Source organism: Gadus macrocephalus, chromosome 12 (genome assembly GCF_031168955.1).
Source record: "Gadus macrocephalus chromosome 12, ASM3116895v1".
Taxonomy (NCBI): domain Eukaryota; kingdom Metazoa; phylum Chordata; class Actinopteri; order Gadiformes; family Gadidae; genus Gadus; species Gadus macrocephalus.
This window is the reverse complement of record NC_082393.1, coordinates 21,620,298-21,641,977: the sequence shown is the minus strand read 5'-3', so window position 1 is coordinate 21,641,977 and position 21,680 is coordinate 21,620,298. Positions and strand designations below refer to the sequence as shown.

At 43.3% G+C, this 21,680-nt stretch overlaps 1 protein-coding gene across 1 annotated transcript; it reads right to left on the bottom strand.

Annotated features, from left to right (window-relative positions):
- Window positions 1–152: 152 nt before the first annotated feature.
- tnni3k (TNNI3 interacting kinase) lies at window positions 153–21,661 on the bottom strand. The gene is made up of 25 exons (XM_060067942.1): window positions 21,515–21,661; window positions 21,158–21,266; window positions 20,896–20,981; window positions 19,998–20,095; window positions 19,465–19,575; window positions 19,283–19,381; window positions 18,802–18,940; window positions 18,357–18,501; window positions 17,900–18,004; window positions 17,687–17,781; window positions 17,150–17,299; window positions 16,981–17,064; window positions 16,838–16,894; window positions 9,595–9,687; window positions 9,430–9,487; window positions 8,903–9,097; window positions 7,650–7,754; window positions 7,187–7,239; window positions 7,034–7,086; window positions 6,042–6,174; window positions 5,382–5,491; window positions 3,230–3,289; window positions 2,618–2,787; window positions 1,203–1,282; window positions 153–233 (listed from the first exon to the last, which is right to left on the bottom strand). Exons 1-25 carry the CDS (start codon window positions 21,552–21,554, stop codon window positions 154–156), a joined length of 2,508 nt encoding a protein of 835 aa, XP_059923925.1. The 5' UTR covers window positions 21,555–21,661; the 3' UTR covers window position 153.
- Between the last annotated feature and the right edge of the window lie 19 nt (window positions 21,662–21,680).

Below are 21,680 nucleotides of genomic sequence, written 5' to 3'. Positions count from 1 at the left end.
ATCTTTAACGATATTTGTATTACAAAAAAGGTGTCTCACATATTCACGGCAAAAGGTCATCAAATCCCTTACTTATAAGTCTTACCAACAGTATGGGTAATAAAATGACACAGTTTAACTAGGTTAGAGTGCTGGACGGCCCTGCTTGTGGCGTTAGTTGCTGTCTTCGAAGCTGCCACTGCTGCTGCAGGACGAGTGGAACCTCATGGTGCTCATGGGATCAGACACGTAACCTGGAGACCGTGAACAAACACCAGGTTCACCACATGGAGGTCTGATATTAAAGGTGACATATTATACCACCAGGTCTGAGGGTGAATAGCCGTTACAAGCCGTTTTGAAATACTGCCTCTTCTGACATCACAAGTGGCCACCAAGATGTTTGACAGATAGTTGAGCAACGTTTGCTACAGTCCAATGGGTAGGCTGGTAGACTGATCTATCCAACACACATCTAGGTGGACACGCCCACTTGTGATGTCAGAAGAGGCCGATTTTCAAAACAGTGAGTAACGGCTAATCACACTCACACCTGGTGGTATAATATGTCAGCTTTAACCAAGCCCCTTTTCACACCTTCCTGGCAGATTACTGGGAAAAACTCTCAGGCACTTGCAGTTACGTTCTGGAACATTTCCGTCTTGCAGCCCTTTCAAACATGGAATAGATTCGGGAATTAGATGGGACAAGGGAAAGTCCAGAAATTGCAGTCATACAACACTTACAGAAGCCAGAAGCCATGCAACTCGAAGGATGAGAGGAGCTCCCTCGTTTCTATATTCTTATTATATCATAATAAATATTTTTCATATAAAATATATTCCACATAGATTATGAACCCTTGAATAAAAACCACTAATTGAATTCATTTGAGAAATATAAACTAAATGTAAACAGGCCGGTCTTGGCCTCTCCAACATGGCGGTCATGTTGACGTATGATCCAAAGACAAATGCAGCATCTGTGTTTATGACTATTCACCTCAAGTAACATCAAGATAATATAATACAAGTGAAATGATTCCAGAAAGCCACATATCTTTCCTTAAACCAGTACAAAACATTTTTTTTAAAGTAATGATCTCGGCTCTCCCATTACCAACCATTATGATAACAGATGAAATGTAGATATAGAACAGATGATATACAGATGCAATAGCAGATGATACGTAGATATAGCAACGGAGCAAACACAATACAAACCGTTGCGGTCGATGGGTGCAAACTGCATGTTCCTTCGCAGTTCCTCCAGGGACAAACCTCCAGACGCACGGCGCTGCTCGCTGAGGACAATTAATACATTTACATTGACAATGAGGGCATTTGGCAGACGCTTTTATCCAAAGCAACTTAAAATAACTACATTTGTCATAAGAAAGTGAAACAATATATCACTGTGGGTACAATAAGGATGTTCATAGAACCAAGTGCCAAGCACTAACAATTGCTAGGTTAACCCATTCCCTGTATACAACAAAGATAGCTAGGATAATATGCTACATAACTAAGTACTATAACTAAATACGACAAACAATAAGTGCGTACATTAAGTGCCAGGATGTACAACATCCAACAACTAGTAGGGCGATGCAAAGTCTAGGTGAACTCTGAACAGGTGAGCCTTGAGCCTTAATAACATTGTTGATCACCTCAAATCTAATCCCCCCCCCTCCCCCATATTGATAACCACTACTACAAGACCAAGGGTGATTCTCCTTTGACACACTAATATGAGTTGTACTAAAAATAGCCCAACATCATGGAAAAAAAACAGATATGGTGGGCTACACACAAGAAGACTATCCTGCCAGATCGTATATCTCTAGGGATTTGTACCACGCAAGTGATGCCACCCACTTTCTCTGGTGGTAACAGGGAGACCGACTTGATGTGGTGCCAAGGAATGTCTGACAGACAGACACCAGCGTCACAGCCCCTGCTCCACAATAGCCTGCCCCTACCTCTCCGAAACCGTCTGCCAGACAGGCACGCACACACACATTCACACACAGGTGTGCGTGCACACACACACACACACACACACACACACGTGGGAACACATATACACATGCATATAAATACACATACACACACATGCATGTAAACACACACGGACACATATATATACACGTACATGTGTGCATACAAGCATGTGCATACACACGCATATATATATACACACACACACACACACATTTACACACACAAGTGCACAAGCATTGCCTGCGGTAAAAAGAGTGCTCCAGGTCAGAAGGCCATGCATGTTTTATTGCGTTTTTCTTTGTTTTGTTCCCCCCTCCTGTGCCTGTATCTGAGCAACCACATTCCTCTGTGTTGCAGGCAACTACCACTAGTGGTTTACAGGTGACAGGAGGCACAATAGCACGGGCCACAGCTATCACTTCCAGCAAGACGGTCTTAGTTACTGTAGCACATTGCAATTACTGCAGCACAGGCCTGGGAACGAGAGATGGTAGAATAGCCTACTGTTCTCACGTGAGAAGGACATGAGAAAGAAGAGGAAGTTAGAGTGTTTAGCTTTGACCCTTGGGAGTCATTTAGGTAGAAAACCCAGAGTGCAAAAATACGTTTGAATAAGTACGCCGGTAACCAAGCACCTCTGGGTCCAGACGGCGTAGGCCCGGGCGTTCAGGGCGTACTCCAGCTCGAAGCGGGAGCGCAGGGCGGCCACGTGGCTCCGGCCGGGTCCGCCCCGACCCAGCAGGCAGTCGGACGAGGAGGACGGGGACAGAGAGCCACTGCTGTTGCTGGAGGCCGGAGACATGAGCTGGGACACACACACATACACACACACACACACAAATAAAGATCCTGAGGCAGCTACGCAAAACAAATAGATAAAACATAAGGTAAAAAGGGTAGGTGCAATAAGCTAGTGCTTCATCCTTCACCTTTTCCATCAGTACTATTGATAAGAAATGTCAATGTATAAATTAAGATGACAACTATAATTATTTTAATCTTTTTTTTTTAACTTATGTCTGTATGTAATGTTGTGAATCGATGTGATCGAAATAAACCAAACTAAACGCACACACACACACACACAGATCCAACATAGAGCCATTGATCCACACACACACACACAAAAAATAGATCCATAGAAGAAGACAATCAGATATTCATCATATACATATCATAAAAGTCAGTATGAAGTAATTGTTCACTGTTTTTCTGCGTTACTAAGCTGTGAATCTCCTTGGCCGTACCTCAATATTGCAGAGGCATTCCTCCAGGCTGCTCACCACCTCCGAGAACTCAGGTCGGTCCTACGTGATGAGGAACTGATATCAACGTTTCACCACTTAGTCATTCAGTCATTCAGTCCCCACACAGAGTGACCTACACAAGTCACGCTGAGAGCAGCATGCTGTAAAAATGGAAAAAATTAAATTGCATGGCCAAGTTTAGTTTAGCATCCCTGAGTGCAGAATAGCCAGAAAGCGATGGGTGAGTACATTTTATTTTATGAGTGGACTATCTGCATCTCAAGAGACACACCTCACCAACCAGTGTTCTAAGGTGGGTCAAACATCAAAGATGCCAAACACAAAACACACACCCATGTGCTTCCACTCCATGGCTTCCGCTTATTCCGCCCACACACACGCAGCAAAAGGTGAAGCCAGGCTGGGGAGCTGTCCTCAGATCTCTCCCCCGACTTCACAACAACAAACACCCTGGCCACCCCAGAGCTTCTCAATTATACATCACATCCACAGGCTGTAGGTAGCCTTCAATACATTACACCCAAAGAGCACAGCGCACATCAGCCTTCAGTGTTTTGGAATATAAACTAAAAGCTATCTATAGATTAGATAGAGATATAGATATTTATATATCTATAATGATCAATCGATCTATCTATCTACATAAAAACATATATATTGTAACATAATATGTCTATAATAGATATTATATATAGAAAATAGATATTATAATTAACGTTAGATAATTAACTGATTAATATTTTAATGTTTCTTAGTATGTAGTTACCTATTATTGTAAAAAGCTCAAGTGTTAGGTTGTTTTAATTATTGTTTATGTATTTTCATGTGTTTGTATGTTCAAGGCTACATTCACACTAATACGTCTTAGTTTCCGCCCAGTCGAGCGTTTTAGCTGCGTTTGAGGAATAACCCCTGGAACGATGAGTGTGCACAGCGTCCTGTAGCACACCAATGAGCGACACTACACACGAGGAATTGGAATTGGCTAGCCTGGCGATTGTTGTACTTGCACTTGGTTCTATGAACATCCTTTCTGTACCGACAGCGATATATTGTTGCACTTCTTATGGCAAATGTACTTATTGCAAGTCGCTTTGGATAAAAGCGTCTGCTAAATGCCCTAAATGTAAATGCACACACGACACAGTGGCACCCACCGGGCGCTATGGGAGCTGGCGACAACCAGTGGGAGGATTGCCTCTGGTCCTCCGGGGTGGGGGGTGGCGGGTGGGGGGTGGGGGGTGGGTTGCTAACCAACCGCCTGCCTGACTCAACATCCCTGGCAGCTGGGTCATGGGAAGGGAGGGCAGGAGGGTGTGGGGGGGGGGGGGGGGGGGGGGGGGGGGGGGGTGTGGGGGGGGGGGTGAGGACCTGCCTGGCTGCCTTAATGATCATCATAATTAGAGGTAAATATGTAAGTCGAGGCGGTTATGAAGAGCCCAGGCGCTGCACAGTGGGGGCTTTACGTGCGTGCTGGTAGATTGTGAACAGCTTTGCAATAAAGAGGGCCCCCCGGGAACACTGTCGTTTGCTGAACATGCAAACCGGGCTCGGCTGCTGACGTGGGACGCGCTGATTTGGCCTCCAGACGGTTTTTATTTTGTAGCCGACGAAATATGTTTTTTGATTGGTGGACCGCCTGTTGTTTTCACTTGCTTATCCCACGCATGCATGCATTCAGGCACGCACACACCCACACACACACCCACACACACATTATATATGCAGGTAGCAAAAGCATAATGTTGATGCCACCATTAGTAAAGGATTACTAGGACACTAGTTAACTGTTAATTAATTGTTAGTTCAGTGTTAGTTATCGCATGTTACGGCATTAACTAATACAGTTATTTAATCAGTTATTAATTTAACATTCAAGTCATTCAAGTCTTCAGTTGATCATGTAGCAAGTCAGTTAGTTGGTCAGTCAGTCAGTTAGTTGGTCAGTCAGTCACTTAGTTGGTCAGTCAGTCAGTCAGTCAGTTAGTCAGTCAGTCAGTCAGTTAGTTGGTCAGTCAGTCAGTCAGTTAGTTGGTCAGTCAGTCAGTTAGTTGGTCAGTCAGTCAGTCAGTTAGTCAGTCAGTCAGTCAGTTAGTTCGTCAGTCAGTCAGTTAGTTGGTCGGTCACTTGCCTCTGGAGAGGCGTTCCATCCCCGCATCAGGAGTGCTGAGATGGGCTTGGGGATGGAGTAGCCAATGGGAGGCCGGATCAGATGGTAGGCCATGTCTGCAGCCGCGGCCGCTGAGGGGGACATGAACGATGGCCTGAACGTCAATCATAAAGGATTACTAACATTCATATGTAATCATGTTTTCAATAAATATCTCTTATTTAATAACTTCACTGTATCTTGTCTGGCCATCTAGAAACACTGGCTCATGTTTGAAATGTGATTTTTACAATATATAATAATAATATATAATCTAAAACACTGTAGTTATAATGATCATCAGGATTATGATTATGATCATACTGTGGTTATCTTAATATTTTGTATAATATTTGAAACAAGAATTCAGGAGAAGATTTCAGGACGTGCACATGACGATTGTTATGTGGAGGTCTATATACACAGATAGACGAGGAGGAGTGAGGAGGTTGTTCAAGATGTGAGGAGTAGGAAGAACGAGTGAGGAGCGAGGAGGAGGGAGACATTGTGAGGAGGTTTGAGGAGGAGTTAATAGGAGGGAGAAGGTTTGATGAGGAGTGAGGAGACCTGAGGAGGAGTGAGGAGGAGTGAGGAAGAGTGAGGAGGTTCGAGGAGGTTTGAGGAGTAGTGAGGAGGAGGTACCAGGCTTCAGGTGGGCAAAAGGGACTTCCCCAGTCAGCAGCTCCCAGAGACACAGGGCGTAGCTGAACATGTCTGCCTTCACCGTGTAGCGCGTGCACTGCGTGAACACCTCTGGAGCCATCCACCGCAAGTTCTACACACACACACACACACACACACACACACACACACACACACACACACACACACACACACACACACACACACACACACACACACACACACACACACACATACACACACACACACACACACACACACACACACACACACACACAAATTATTTGTATTTCAAATGTTATTTATATACGAATGCACTTTCGAAGTGTCCGAGAGAAATTACCTTTGCGACCCAGTCTTATCTATCTTACCACACATACATGAACCCGCATGCACACACACATTATTAAATATGTATTTCAGCGACTTGGGAGTTAGACAGGGTTAAAGCACACACTGACATCCAGGTCCAATTACAGCCGTAAAGCAGAGCGCTCCCTGTGGTTCTTCAGGACATGTTTGTCCCCAGGGGAGGCAGCACACTGTCCTCCCCGAGTAGGCTACGCACTCTGGGTGCTGCTGCTGCTGAGTCAGCCCCTCCACACACACGCAGCCTTCTGGAGCTAGCCCAGGGCCCAGGGCTGTTGGCAGTATCTCTTGGAGAATGATTACTGTATGTGACGTTTTACATCCTTTAAAAAATATGCTATATGTTGAATGATTGTCTTTACCGTAAGCACTATTTCTCTTCTTTAATTAAAGATGTAACCAAAAATTGCAAAAATGTAGAGTATACATTTCCCTTCTGGGATTGATCAAACGAATCTTGTACGTCTAGATTAATTAACACATAGAATAAAAAAATGCTGAGTTTAGGTTTGTTAGTGCAACACAGTTACCAACATGGTGTTGTAATGTCACAACCTTTATGTGCTCTAAAGTTAGATTTCCTGAACAATGTTAAAAAACAAGATGTAACCATGACGACCGACCCCTGGCTGCTTGGTCATGTTGTCCTGCGCCACCGACAGCAGGAACCTGGATTCTGCGGGAAAAGAAGACTCAATCATATGCCAGAAAATGGCCTCAAATCAGCATATTTCACCGTCAAAGACACAGGGGAGAGAGACGGCTGCTGCCCTCACCCCCGAAATCAGCCACCACTGCGTGTCCGTCCTCGTAGAGCAGGATGTTGTGGCTGAGGGGAACACAGTATGTACGGCATTAGCGTTTTTGTGGGATGTTCAATCCCCAAACCCATGGGGGTGGTCCCTTATAACAAGACTGAAGACTTTTTTTGTTGCTTAAGCTTTCTGCTAAATTGTAAATACAGTGCACCTTCTACAATGCATTTTTTTACCTTGCCTTTGCCGATTTTTTTTAATTTCTTTCATTTTATTGTTTGTTTGCTTTAGCTTTCTGCTAAATCTTACATACATTGCACTTTCTGTAATGCCTTTTTTTTACTTACTTATCTTATTTTTATCATTACATTTTATTGGATGACGATGTTTCTATGTGAAGCACTATGAGTCTGCCTCGTGTATGAAAAGTGCTATATAAATTAAGTTGCCTTGCCTTTCCTTGCCTAATTACATCTGCATCTACCTGTTGAGGTCCCGATGTATGATTGGCTGGGTGAGGTTGTGCAGGTACTCCATGCCCTTGGCCACGTCGATGGCGATGACCAGCTTGGACTGCAAGTCAATCAGCCTGCGCCATGGACACATCATTAAAGCAGACGCCCACTTAGCGCTTCAGCAGATCAATGGACCCTGCCAATCAGGCTCCCTGACCCCCACACACACACAGGCACACGCACACACACTAACAACAGATCCCACGCACACATGATGCACACCAATAACACTCAGGCAATTGCACTTGCACACACACATATACACACACACAAAGAATATACACACTCACACACACTCCGCCCAACACTTACACACACACCCACTTCCCGCGGATCAATGAAGGTAGTCTATCTTAGAAAGCACCTGAGCTTAGAGTTTGCTGGAACACTTTATCTGGATCAATGATGGGAGAGGGGGGGGGGGGGAGGGGAGGGGGCAAGGGATATAAGAGAGTGTGTGTGTGTGCGTGTGCGTGTGCGTGTGTGTGTGTGTGTGTGTGTGTGTGTGCGTGTGTGTGTGCGTGTGTGTGTGTGTGTGCGTGCATGAGAGGCAGAGACGCTACAGAGAAGGACAGTAATTAGAGCTGGAGACATGTGTCGCTATGTTGTGTAAACAGACGCCTGTGAGTTCCGAAGGTACTGCTTCCCCGGACTGATTGCTCAATTACAGCTCTATGGCTGCCATTACTGTAGAATCCATTTTGGACAATGACAGCATTTGTGGTATAGTTACACGTAAACAGGAAAAATAAGAACATTGATTCGACGTGTAGAGTCAATGACAAAATAACTTTAGATGTAGGTTATTTGACATAGAAATACATTGGTTTTATTATGTCTTCGGATACAGCCTCAGGTCAATTACGACCTGTCAGTCATTCTTGTGAAGACCAGGACCTGAAGGGAAGCAGCATTTAGAGTCCATGGTCGTCCCCCCTGGAACAGTCTGCCGGTGCAGCACAAGTTTGGCTTAGCTTTCTCATAATCCATGTGTGTTGTTGATTCCTCTCAAAGGTATCTCTGTGATTATGATTGATGATTACGTCGATGATTTAATGTTATTTCTTGATTTTGTGTCATTTCCCTCTCCACAATGATATTGCGCTTTTTGCACAAGCGATATATAAACAAAGATTGACTTCATCAGGTTAGTAACTCTCCACCCCTGTCTGCGGTAAACCGGGTCAGTCGGGGGACCTGCCTCCCCGGTAGTTTTCCTCACCTCTTCTGCTCGTGGAGGAGGGAGAACAGGGATCCCCCGGACACATACTGGGTGACGATAGCGAACTGGCTGGGGTCGTCCAGGCACGCCCCCACAAACTGGATGACACACGGGTGGTTGAGCCGGCAGAGGATGGACACCTCGCGGCAGAACATGTCCACGTCCGACTTGGAGCAGTAGGTGTTGGCTCGGTAGCTGAAGGAGAGGGACTCGTTTTACATCGTTGAGGGGAAGTCTTAGAAGTCAGACTATGGCCCAATCCCATTTCAACCCCTTACCCCTCCCCCTTACTCCTTCAAAACAAGGGGGAGGGTAAGGGGAAGGGGTAAGGGGTAGAAATGGGATTGGGCCTAAAGATTCTTATCTAAAGTCTGATGGCATATTTGTTCGAACACAAACTCGCTCAGCAGAAGTGAACCGTAGCAAAGTGTCTAGGAGGTTTTAAATCAACTGGCTACTGTATTAATACACTTATTACAATCCACTGGACAGTGAATTAAGTAGATGTGCGTCCCGTCCCAAAATACCGTTTAATGGCGACAACTTTGCTCCGGCATTTCCCTCGGTAGACCTTGCCGAAGGAGCCTGGGTGAGAGAGAGAGTTGATGTTAGACTGTGGACTAAAGCCTCTTTTCTGTTCACTGCCAAACACCACAGACAAAGATAGACAGTATAAAATTGAAGACAGAAACCTGAACCAATGATTTCATTGAACTCCAGATCCGAGAGCTGAAGGTGGAAATGAGACGGCAGACTGGCCCGGAGTAGAAGAACATCAGCCTTCTCTGAAAAAAACAATATATAAAAATAAAAATTTTATATAGCAAAATTTTGTATATAAAAAACCACAATTTTGAATCAACCTCTTAGCAGGATTTTAGGGCCTTAGAAAATTGGATTACGCTATTACCTTATTTATTGTTAAGTGACAGACTTGTTGCCTCTTACCTGCGTTTTTAGTATCTAAAAAAAAAGGTAACCCTTCCTTTTACAGTCCCCTAATTACTAGGTATTTACCCGGTACATACATGGTAAATCATAGTGTATTACTGGGTAATTGCCACTGGTAATAAGAAGGTAAATACAGAGGTAGTTACCCGGTAAATACATGGTAAATCATAGTGTATTACTGGGTAATTACCACTGGTAATAAGAAGGTAAATACAGAGGAATTATCCGGTAAATTATAGTGTATTACTGTGTAATTACCACTGGTAATAAGAAGGTAAATACAGAGGAATTACAGCTGAAGTACTAAGTAAAACCTCCACTATTACCCATCAACTCAACTAAGTAGCGTGTAGTTGTAACTGATTTAGGTTGGTAATAACTCCGATATTGTGTACTTCCTAGGAAATTAGGCAACCAATTCTTATAAAGACCTATTATCCAAGGTTTATGTTGGTAACAGCCCAAATTTAATGATGTACTATCTAGAAATTAGCATAGTGCTTTCCAATAAAATACTATTTCTTAGTTATTATTCATAGCTACACCCATTTAGAAAGGGTTTATTCGATTTACCACTATGGAATTACTTACCTGGTAACAACCCTCTGCAGAAGTTTTCCTCTAGTGTCATGGTACATCTTCTTAAATACTGCTACAAAGCCGTTTGTTTCCATGGTATTACCAGGTTCTTACCATATAATTTATAATAGATTCCATTATCGATGCAGTCAACACAAACATGTACCATGTACGTTCTGCGACGTTACCAAGTAAAACACGACAACTTACCCAGTAATTAAGCTGAAACTGTACTGTAAAAGGAAGCCTCGTTTGTTTCCATGGTATTACCAGGTTCTTGCCATATAATTTATAATACATTTCATTGTCCATGCAGTCAACACAAACTTGTACCAAGTACGTTCTGCGACGTTACCAAGTAAAACACGACAATTTACCCAGTAAGTAAGCTGAAACTGTACTGTAAAAGGAAGCCTCGTTTGTTTCCATGGTATTACCAGGTTCTTACCATATAATTTGTAATACATTATTCCCTTTTCCATGCAGTCAACACAAACTTGTACCATGTACGTTCTGTGACGTTACCAAGTAAAACACGACAATTTACCCAGTAATTAAGCTGAAACTGTACTGTAAAAGGAAGCCTCGTTTGTTTCCATGGTATTACCAGGTTCTTACCATATAATTTGTAATACATTATTCCCTTTTCCATGCAGTCAACACAAACTTGTACCATGTACGTTCTGTGACGTTACCAAGTAAAACACGACAATTTACCCAGTAAATAAGCTGAAACTGTACTGTAAAAGGAAGCCTCGTTTGTTTCCATGGTATTACCAGGTTCTTACCATATAATTTGAAATACATTATTCCCTTTTCCATGCAGTCAACACAAACTTGTACCATGTACGTTCTGCGACGTTACCAAGTAAAACACGACAATTTACCCAGTAATTAAGCTGAAACTGTACTGTAAAAGGAAGCCTTGTTTATTTCCATGGTATTACCAGGTTCTTACCACATAATTTGTAATACATTATTCCCTTTTCCATGCAGTCAACACAAACTTGTACCATGTACGTTCTGCGACGTTACCAAGTAAAACATGACAATTTACCCAGTAAGTAAGCTGAAACTGTACTGTAAAAGGAAGCCTAGTTTGTTTCCATGGTATTACCAGGCTCTTACCATGTAAGTTGTAACTGGTTATTCCCTTTTCCATGCAATCAACACAAACCATATATGTTCTGGAACATCGTTCACCAGTAGTTAAGCACTTTAATTGTTGTTATAAAACCCCAAACCACTGTTGATGAAAGGCATATTAGAATTAAACAAAATCAAAGGCTTATCTTTCAAACAATGCATATCTCACAAACAGGCACTGAACACTGAAGAAATCGGACAAAAAAAAGCCGTCCACATCAACTCAATTTAAATGTTACTGATGGTGTTTTCATAAAACACATGACATTGTTATGGCAAGTGACCACAAGGAAGACTGCTTCAACCTCTTCAATTTGAATAAGCGGTGAATGCCATGCAGCAATCTGCCTATGGGAGCATCTTTGTGGTCATTCGCAAACCAATGAGTCCACTCGATGAATGAGAGATGACTCTTTAGTGTCTTCTCTGTGAGGTATCCCTGCAGTCTCCACATCTGGGATTTGAAGGCTGACCAAGACCTGACCAGGTACCTCCAAATCTCCCCTTCCATACTGTAATAAAGAATCAGAAGACAAGAAAATAAACATTAGGACTGTCAATTAATGAACATTTCTAGAACATGTAGAACTCAAAGATTATTTTTGTTTATTAGTTAAAAAAGGATGCTGATCCTCTGGCCATTGTGTTTGGTCATATTGAAAAGAGAAAAAGGCATAGCCATAAATACAGTTAATAGGACGGGAGGGGACAGGCTGTTAGCTCCGATTAGCACTTCAGCATCGAGCTAGCGGAGCTTGTCATTCAAATAACTCGGACATGTTGTTTAAAACCTATAACACCCAATTTATTAAAATATCCGGATTTAATCGGGCTCTCTCCCATAAGTACAGTTAATAGGACGGGAAGAGACAGGCTCTGTTAGCCCCGGTTAGCGCGATGCTAAAGAGCAGCTCTACCGGAGCATGCCACCTCAACAGGTGCAAGTTAGCCTCCGGTTTGATATTCGCCGGATATTCGGTTTACCACCCAATCGGATTCATCAACATAAGTGCAATACATTACGGGCTTAGTATGTTGAGGACGGTTTAGGACGGCGTATCGCGAAAATCACAAACACATGTTGTCGCCATCGATGTCTGTGCAACAACGGGACTCTCTAAATCGACGCCACTTCGACCTGGGCGGGACTTTACGTCCTACGTCACTCGCTATGGGTGTGCATGTGTGCGCATAGCCGTCACTCGCGATGGGTGTGCATGTGAGAAAGGTTTTGGCTTAGTGTCTATGGGTTGGTAATAACGGTTCTGATGATTTTTCTGATGGAAAAGTGGTCTTTTATTTCCATAATCTTTGTTCAGTGAACGCATAAACCCGTTTGTTAGTTAGCAGTTAAACAAAATGCGATCTCTTTGTTTACAGTTACCAACGACCAACTGATGATTGGGGGTTCGATTCCCTAGTGATGCAAGGTTTTTTCTTTCATTTTGGACTGCACACACATCGCGAGTGACGGATACTCGCACAATGTACACACATCACTGTCTTTACAATTTCTAGGCAACCGAAGTTTAAAGATTGTCAAGTGGTTAACTCTTGAATCGCATGTACTAAGACCTGATGGGTTAGTGGTCAGAGAACAACTCATTAACGCGGGGATAAGGGGTTCGATTCCTTAATGAAGCTAGCTTTTTTCATTCATATTGGACTGGATGCTTGTATGCCATTTTGCGTAACTTGTAGTTTATGATGAAGAAATGTTACTGGGGTTAAGGTTAGGGTAACGCTAAGGGTAAGACACAAAGTGTTTTTGCAACACAATATTTCTTACAATAACAAAGTTTAAAGTTTTGATGACTCCAGTAGGAAACTTAAGATACCTAGAGAAATGCGTGAGTGCTCACAAAACATCAACAAGTCAGCAGTGTGGTACAGGGTGATCATTTCTGATATACAGTACAAAAGCTGAAACTATTAGCCAGGAGTGGGAAAGATGCAGACGCAGACGCAGACGTGGGAAGCAATAAGACGCACCAACAAACAGTTGCCTGTTGCAAAATGGTTCAGAGTTTAATATAAATAGTTAGGGTTAGCTGGTATGGCGTTATCTGGTATGGCTATAGTCTAATGTTAGCTTAGTTCGTGTTGTTTCGTCATGTTAATCGCTAGTAATAGTAAGTAATTTGTAGAAATATAGCCTATCATCACAGACTGTAGGAATGTCACCCACCCTCCATCGCGTACGACACTGACGCTCGTAATCTGTAGGCCCTAGTGCAAGGGAGTTCGCGCACAGATCCCTGAGACAAACGGCTACGCGCACACATGCAAACCCTTAGCGAGTGACGTAGGACGTAAAGTCCCGCCCAGGTCGAAGTGGCGTCGATTTAGAGAGTCCCGTGCAACAACGTCATTTACGTTCTGGCTGCTACCTGTTTTAGGGACCGTCAACAAGTTACACAAACCGACTGGTGGCAGAGACGTTACCATGGAATTGTTTCTGGAAATAAATCATATAAAATAACATAAAAATCACTAAAAAAATACATTTTGTCACCTGATTGTAGTAGTAGTTGCCAATGGTGGGCTGCTACTTACTGCAGGTAACTTTGCTAATATATTGCATTATTGTTAAACGGGATGCAATTAATAATTTCAAATATAGTTTAGTCGATTTTTGTCGAATATTAAACTATTAACTGCATTATGATTAACTATATTTCAATATATTTGTGTGATTAATTTCCTGTCTGAAACAATTCCATGGTAACGTCTCTGCCACCAGTCGGTGAGTGTAACTTGTTGACGGTCCCTAAAACAGGTAGCAGCCAGAACGTAAATGACGTTGTTGCACAGACATCGATGGCGACAACATGTGTTAGTGATTTTCGCGATACGCCGTCCTAAACCGTCCTCAACATACTAAGCCCGTAATGTATTGCACTTATGTTGATGAATCCGATTGGGTGGTAAACCGAATATCCGGCGAATATCAAACCGGAGGCTAACTTGCACCTGTTGAGGTGGCATGCTCCGGTAGAGCTGCTCTTTAGCATTGCGCTAACCGGGGCTAACAGAGCCTGTCTCTTCCCGTCCTATTAACTGTACTTATGGGAGAGAGCCCGATTAAATCCGGATATTTTAATAAATTGGGTGTTATAGGTTTTAAACAACATGTCCGAGTTATTTGAATGACAGAAGCTCCGCTAGCTCGATGCTAAAGTGCTAATCGGAGCTAACAGCCTGTCCCCTCCCGTCCTATTAACTGTATTTATGGCTATGCCTTTTTCTCTTTTCAATATGACCAAACACAATGGCCAGAGGATCAGCATCCTTTTTTAACTAATAAACAAAAATAATCTTTGAGTTCTACATGTTCTAGAAATGTTCATTAATTGACAGTCCTAATGTTTATTTTCTTGTCTTCTGATTCTTTATTACAGTATGGAAGGGGAGATTTGGAGGTACCTGGTCAGGTCTTGTTCAGCCTTCAAATCCCAGATGTGGAGACTGCAGGGATACCTCACAGAGAAGACACTAAAGAGTCATCTCTCATTCATCGAGTGGACTCATTGGTTTGCGAATGACCACAAAGATGCTCCCATAGGCAGATTGCTGCATGGCATTCACCGCTTATTCAAATTGAAGAGGTTGAAGCAGTCTTCCATGTGGTCACTTGCCATAACAATGTCATGTGTTTTATGAAAACACCCTCAGTAACATTTAAATTGAGTTGATGTGGACGGCTCTTTTTTTTGTCCGATTTCTTCAGTGTTCAGTGCCTGTTTGTGAGATATGCATTGTTTGAAAGATAAGCCTTTGATTTTGTTTAATTCTAATATGCCTTTCATCAACAGTGGTTTGGGGTTTTATAACAACAATTAAAGTGCTTAACTACTGGTGAACGATGTTGCAGAACATATATGGTTTGTGTTGATTGCATGGAAAAGGGAATAACCAGTTACAACTTATATGGTAAGAGCCTGGTAATACCATGGAAACAAACTAGGCTTCCTTTTACAGTACAGTTTCAGCTTACTTACTGGGTAAATTGTCGTGTTTTACTTGGTAACGTCGCAGAATGTACATGGTACAAGTTTGTGTTGACTGCATGGAAAAGGGAATAATGTATTACAAATTATATGGTAAGAACCTGGTAATACCATGGAAACAAACGAGGCTTCCTTTTACAGTACAGTTTCAGCTTACTTACTGGGTAAATTGTCGTGTTTTACTTGGTAACGTCGCAGAACGTACTTGGTACAAGTTTGTGTTGACTGCATGGACAATGAAATGTATTATAAATTATGTGGCAAGAACCTGGTAATACCATGGAAACAAACGAGGCTTCCTTTTACAGTACAGTTTCAGCTTAATTACTGGGTAAGTTGTCGTGTTTTACTTGGTAACGTCGCAGAACGTACATGGTACATGTTTGTGTTGACTGCATCGATAATGGAATCTATTATAAATTATATGGTAAGAACCTGGTAATACCATGGAAACAAACGGCTTTGTAGCAGTATTTAAGAAGATGTACCATGACACTAGAGGAAAACTTCTGCAGAGGGTTGTTACCAGGTAAGTAATTCCATAGTGGTAAATCGAATAAACCCTTTCTAAATGGGTGTAGCTATGAATAATAACTAAGAAATAGTATTTTATTGGAAAGCACCATGCTAATTTCTAGATAGTACATCATTAAATTTGGGCTGTTACCAACATAAACCTTGGATAATAGGTCTTTATAAGAATTGGTTGCCTAATTTCCTAGGAAGTACACAATATCGGAGTTATTACCAACCTAAATCAGTTACAACTACACGCTACTTAGTTGAGTTGATGGGTAATAGTGGAGGTTTTACTTAGTACTTCAGCTGTAATTCCTCTGTATTTACCTTCTTATTACCAGTGGTAATTACACAGTAATACACTATAATTTACCGGATAATTCCTCTGTATTTACCTTCTTATTACCAGTGGTAATTACCCAGTAATACACTATGATTTACCATGTATTTACCGGGTAACTACCTCTGTATTTACCTTCTTATTACCAGTGGCAATTACCCAGTAATACACTATGATTTACCATGTATGTACCGGGTAAATACCTAGTAATTAGGGGACTGTAAAAGGAAGGGTTACCAAAAAAAAAACTATTATAGCACTATTAAGGCCTTTTGGCACAGAAAGTCCCCTAAGCAACCTAATAAGGTCAGGCTGACCTTATTGGGTCACACCGTGCGCTGACCTGGTCAGCGCACGGTGTGTCATGTTAGCTGGTCAGGAGTCTGGTACCTTTAGTCATGCTCTTGATCTTTCCCAGAGGGGACGGGACTGACACGTAGGAGCCATCTGAATGAAAAAGACATGATTAAAGCAAACTGGATTAAATACCGTCCCTTTAATCCCTCTGCTAGCTGCGCTTCCAGGTCACTCACCCCCTCCTGGCTGGGAGTACTCATTACACGGGGAATCGTCCGGGCGCTTGTAATGTTTCAGCAGGGTCACAATGGCATCGTGACCTGACACAAAAAAATACAAAACCAAAAGTGGTGACAAGGCTACCCCTCTGACAGGCCAGTCCCACCCAACCATCATCGTACAGACCTTTCTCATAGGCCCACATTAGACAGGTCTGCTCCTCCTTCTCCCCGCTGGAGCGGGTGGGGTCGCAGGCCACTAGGTTCATGTCCGCCCCGCTGTCCAAGAGGAACTGCACCACGCGGATGTGGCCGTGGAAGCAGGCGCTGTGCAGGGCTGGACAGGGGCTCGGCAGAGAGACAGATCAGCGCATACTGAACGGATGGACTTGATAGGAATTGATAGGAAGAGGTGAAATATCACCAGTAGTATAAACTGGTGAGTTATAGGTTGGTGTTGAAACCATGGCATTGTCCTTTTAGAGTGATTACTCAAATAAATAAACAAAAGAAAAAAAAATACTTTTTAACCATCATCAGCCTTGACATTCAAAATGATTTAAAGTGTTTTTTGACACATCATGAAGGATCGGGTCAGGGTTAGGCGTCTCACATTAGCATGTCTATAGGGAGAATGCAGAAATTATGAATCGAGGCCAGAACTAAGTGGCTGAGAAGATCAGGCCCTTACTAGAAGAACCGGCCTAGTATTGTGAAGACGTACCCGTGTGTCCATCTCTGCCTTGATGGTTGATGCTCATGGGGCTTTGGGTCAAGAGGAACTTGACCATGTCCAGGTTTCTACCATAGGTGCACGCACTGTCCAAATCACACAAACGTTCTCATGACTTTACAGCTCGGAAAAGGGAAACATGTCAATCATTCATATTTTTAAAAGACATGAATAACTTGAAAGCAGAGGACTACTACAGTATACCTGTGGAACGCCGTTTCACTGAAGATGTTTTCCTTCATCAGACTCTCGGTTCCAGAAAGCTGAATGATCTCCTTCACCACCTCAAACTTCCCGTTGTAGCAGGCTCTGTTGAAACACAACCATCATTTACATTCAGGGGATTTTGGTGACGCTTTTACCCAAAGCGACTTACAACCATTCCTTCACACATTCCCACACCGACGGCGGAGTCAACCACGCAGGTGGACAGCCAGCTTGTCAGGAGCAGTCAGGATTAGGCGTCTCGCACAGGGACACCTGGACACTCGAGGAGGAACTAGTAACCTTCCAGTTACCAGTCAACCTTGACTACCTCCTGAGCTACTGCCGCGCTGCCGCTACTGCCAAACCAACACACATCCGCCTCGTATCATCCCTCATTCATCAGTCAGCCTGATGGACAGCGTGTGTACAGCAGTGGATGTCTGGGGTCGTTTACAGGTGCAGCGGTGTGTCTCCGTAGATGTTCACAGAGTGTGGCTGGGCTTCACCGTGGCCCGTCAGTAGGAACCGTACGATCTCATGGTGGCCGAAGCGGGAGCACAGGTGAAGAGGCACGTGGTCTTCATTATCCAGAACATTCACTGGGAACACGCATAGAAACAAGACACTTACTAAAGGGGCTGTAATTGATCTACCAATACATTGATTTAAAAATCAAGTCTAGGGTGTAAAACACACGTCAACTATGTTCGCCTATTCAGGATAAATCGAGGAATTGGATTGCTTGCATTGCTCGCAATATGATGAATGAGCTGCAGAGGTATATTTGTTCATTTACATATGAACGTATGCATATGTGATTTTTCGTCACAGCCATTTGTTACCATTAGGCATGATCATTGCAGGATGTGAACCTCCGTGCGGGGGGGTCCAGGACTCACCGTCTGTCTTGCAGCCCCCCCCCATCAGCAGTTGGACCAGGCCTAGGAAGCCTTTGGCTGCAGCCAGGTGAAGGGGTCGGTCGCCCACCTCCCCACTCACGTTGGGGTCTGCCCCGAACTTCAAGAGCAGCCTAGCCACCTGCGCCAGGACGGAGTGGCACAGAAAGGGTGGAGAAGCAAAAAAAAAGGGGTGGAGAAACCCCCAAAATGGATCTCAGTTCTCAAGACTTATTTTTATTTTAGTGTGTAAAACATGAATATATGGTTGCATAATTATAATTCCTGGCTGAATATCAATATTGTATCCTCTTTCAAATTGTTTCATCACTAAATGTAACTGTATTGTATACATTTCTCATAATCCTAATTTCAACCCAACCAATACCACTTTCCAAAAGTGAACGCTTGGCTACGCTTGGTTATTTTCCTCCCGATCCAGGCAGTCAGGAGTCAGGAGTGTGCGATCGAGGCTGGTAATGACCTGCTCGTGGCCGTTGTAGGCAGCGATGTGCAGGGGGGTGAAGAAGACGGCGTCCTGTACGTTGACATTAGCTCCATGTTGTAGTAAAATATCCACCGTCTGAAAGACACCAGTTTCCTAAAAGCGTCGCTGGACCCTCACAAACAGAACGGAAGAACAAAGAAGGTTGTGTTGTTGTTTACCTCGTGGTGCCCTGCTACCGTGGCGATATGGAGGGCCGTTAGCGCACCGTAGCCCACCTGCTGGACATCAGACCCCCCGTGGAGCAACGCCGTCACCAGCTCTGCACTGTCCTTTTGGAGACAAGCAGACAAAATGTCTGCTTTGCCTCCGTCCGGGGACGGAGGCAAAGCCCTTTGTTATGTGTCAACTTTTACCACTACACCTGCAAATCACCTTCTTTCTTCTGTCAAAGTCACATCCTACACTCCGTTACCTTCAAACAGTATTATTCATTGAAAAAGTATCCACCACACGCTATGGTAAACCTTTAATAACCACTCACAGCAACAAATGAAATACTAAAGGCTTGAGTGACGGCTGGTGTTTATGTGTCTTGCACTCCACCATGTGGTTAACTTTGGCTAAGCAGTAATCCGATGACACATTGCTCCCATTGGCTTGCATGGGCAGATAACATATCTGTCAAGCTCTGTGGGATAGAACCTAGTAGACTAGAAAGTAATCTCAGAAGAGTAGATCGATTGTGTCCTACCTTATAGGCGGCAAGGTGGAGGGCCGTGAATCCATTCCTCGTGAGTCTGGATGGACGCAGGCCTTTCAGCATCAAGGTGCGAATGTGAGCCTTGGTCCCTGGACACAAACATACACATGTATGTGTGTGTGTGGGTGTGTGTGTTGTACTGAAGTACCTTCTGTTGCATCTAGTCTATTAGTTTGCTGTATAGAATAGTAGGAATGAGAATTCTGCATATATTGATCTCACATGAGATCTTGTAGACTGTTTTGGCCTATAGACCACAGAATTGTCCAAAGCATTTGGCAAGGGAGAACAATATTGGTAATAGCTTGAATCCTCTCAAAATCGGCATTAAAAAAAAACATGAGGCATTCTGACGTACTGAGTACTATTGGTGCTAATAAGAAGGGTGTATTATACCTTTTTCAGAGGTGTCATCGTACGAAACACACAGATGTCGATCATTACACTTATTATTGGTCTGCTATTTGTGTCGACCAGGTTATGGTTATAGGATAAACTCGGGAGGATAACACATCACAGACCCTTTTCACAGAGCTTTCATAGCAGGGCAAACCCATGAGTACCCCACAACATTACCATTGAAAAGATAAGCAAGTGTCAAAGTACTGGTCAGTGTGTTTCCCTAGTGAAGTCTAATACCAATACCCTGGTACATTAGAGTAAACAGACCCATAATCCTGCTTGTCCTACAGTTACCGCTCTGCGACAAGGTTATTTTGACATTACAAATACCCTTAATTCGATACGAGTTGGTCAATATAACCCATAACCTGTATCAACAAGGATGTTAGATCGAGCGAGGTAGAAAGAAGCCCTAGAGAAGGAGTTGTCTCTCCAGTGTAATGTTTTGGTGAGGAGCTATGAATAGACTTCCGCTAAGTGAGCATACCTCCACACACGCAGCACAGATGCAACAGTGATAGGCCTTCCTCTGTTCTGTAGCTCACGTTCACCTTCTGGAAGGCCTCCTCAGAGCTACCACACAGAGAAAGACATACAGGCCTTGCATCTGTATGTCATTTTGATGATATTTGCAGAAGAAAAAATTGCAAAAAATACAAATTGCTTGAACATGTTTGCGCTGTGCATTCATTAGATAGCTAGGTTACAGATTGTCCCCTTTTTGAAAAACACTATTATTCCACGCTCACCCAAAAGCGAATTTGAGCTCTGCAAGCTCAGCCTCCTTGATGTGCCAGTCATCCTCCAGCTTCTCCACAATCACTGTGTAGGACTCGCTCACCTTTTTCTTCCACTCATCTTCTCACCAACATCATGCCAAGAATACAACAAATTGTATGGAAAGTGAATGTAAGGCATTGCTAAGGGTTCAAGGAGGTGACGTACCTCGAAGTACGTCACCTCCTTGAACCCTTTACAGTGGAAAACAAAACATGTTATGACTCACCAATACAGACCCCCCCCCCCCACACACACACACACACACACACACTCACAGAAACAATTCCAGATGCAAAACATGGTGAAGAGAGAGGGAGAGATATTACCTGTACATGTCTGGGTTGGTCTTGATTTGTAATTTCCCATTGACAGGGTCTGTTTCTCTCAGAGAGTCTTTGTAGTGCTGTTCGGGTGAGCTAAAGGGAAGCAGTAACACAATCCTACTCTCTAACACAATTGCTATAGGGCCAGATAAAGGGGATCACAGTTGGA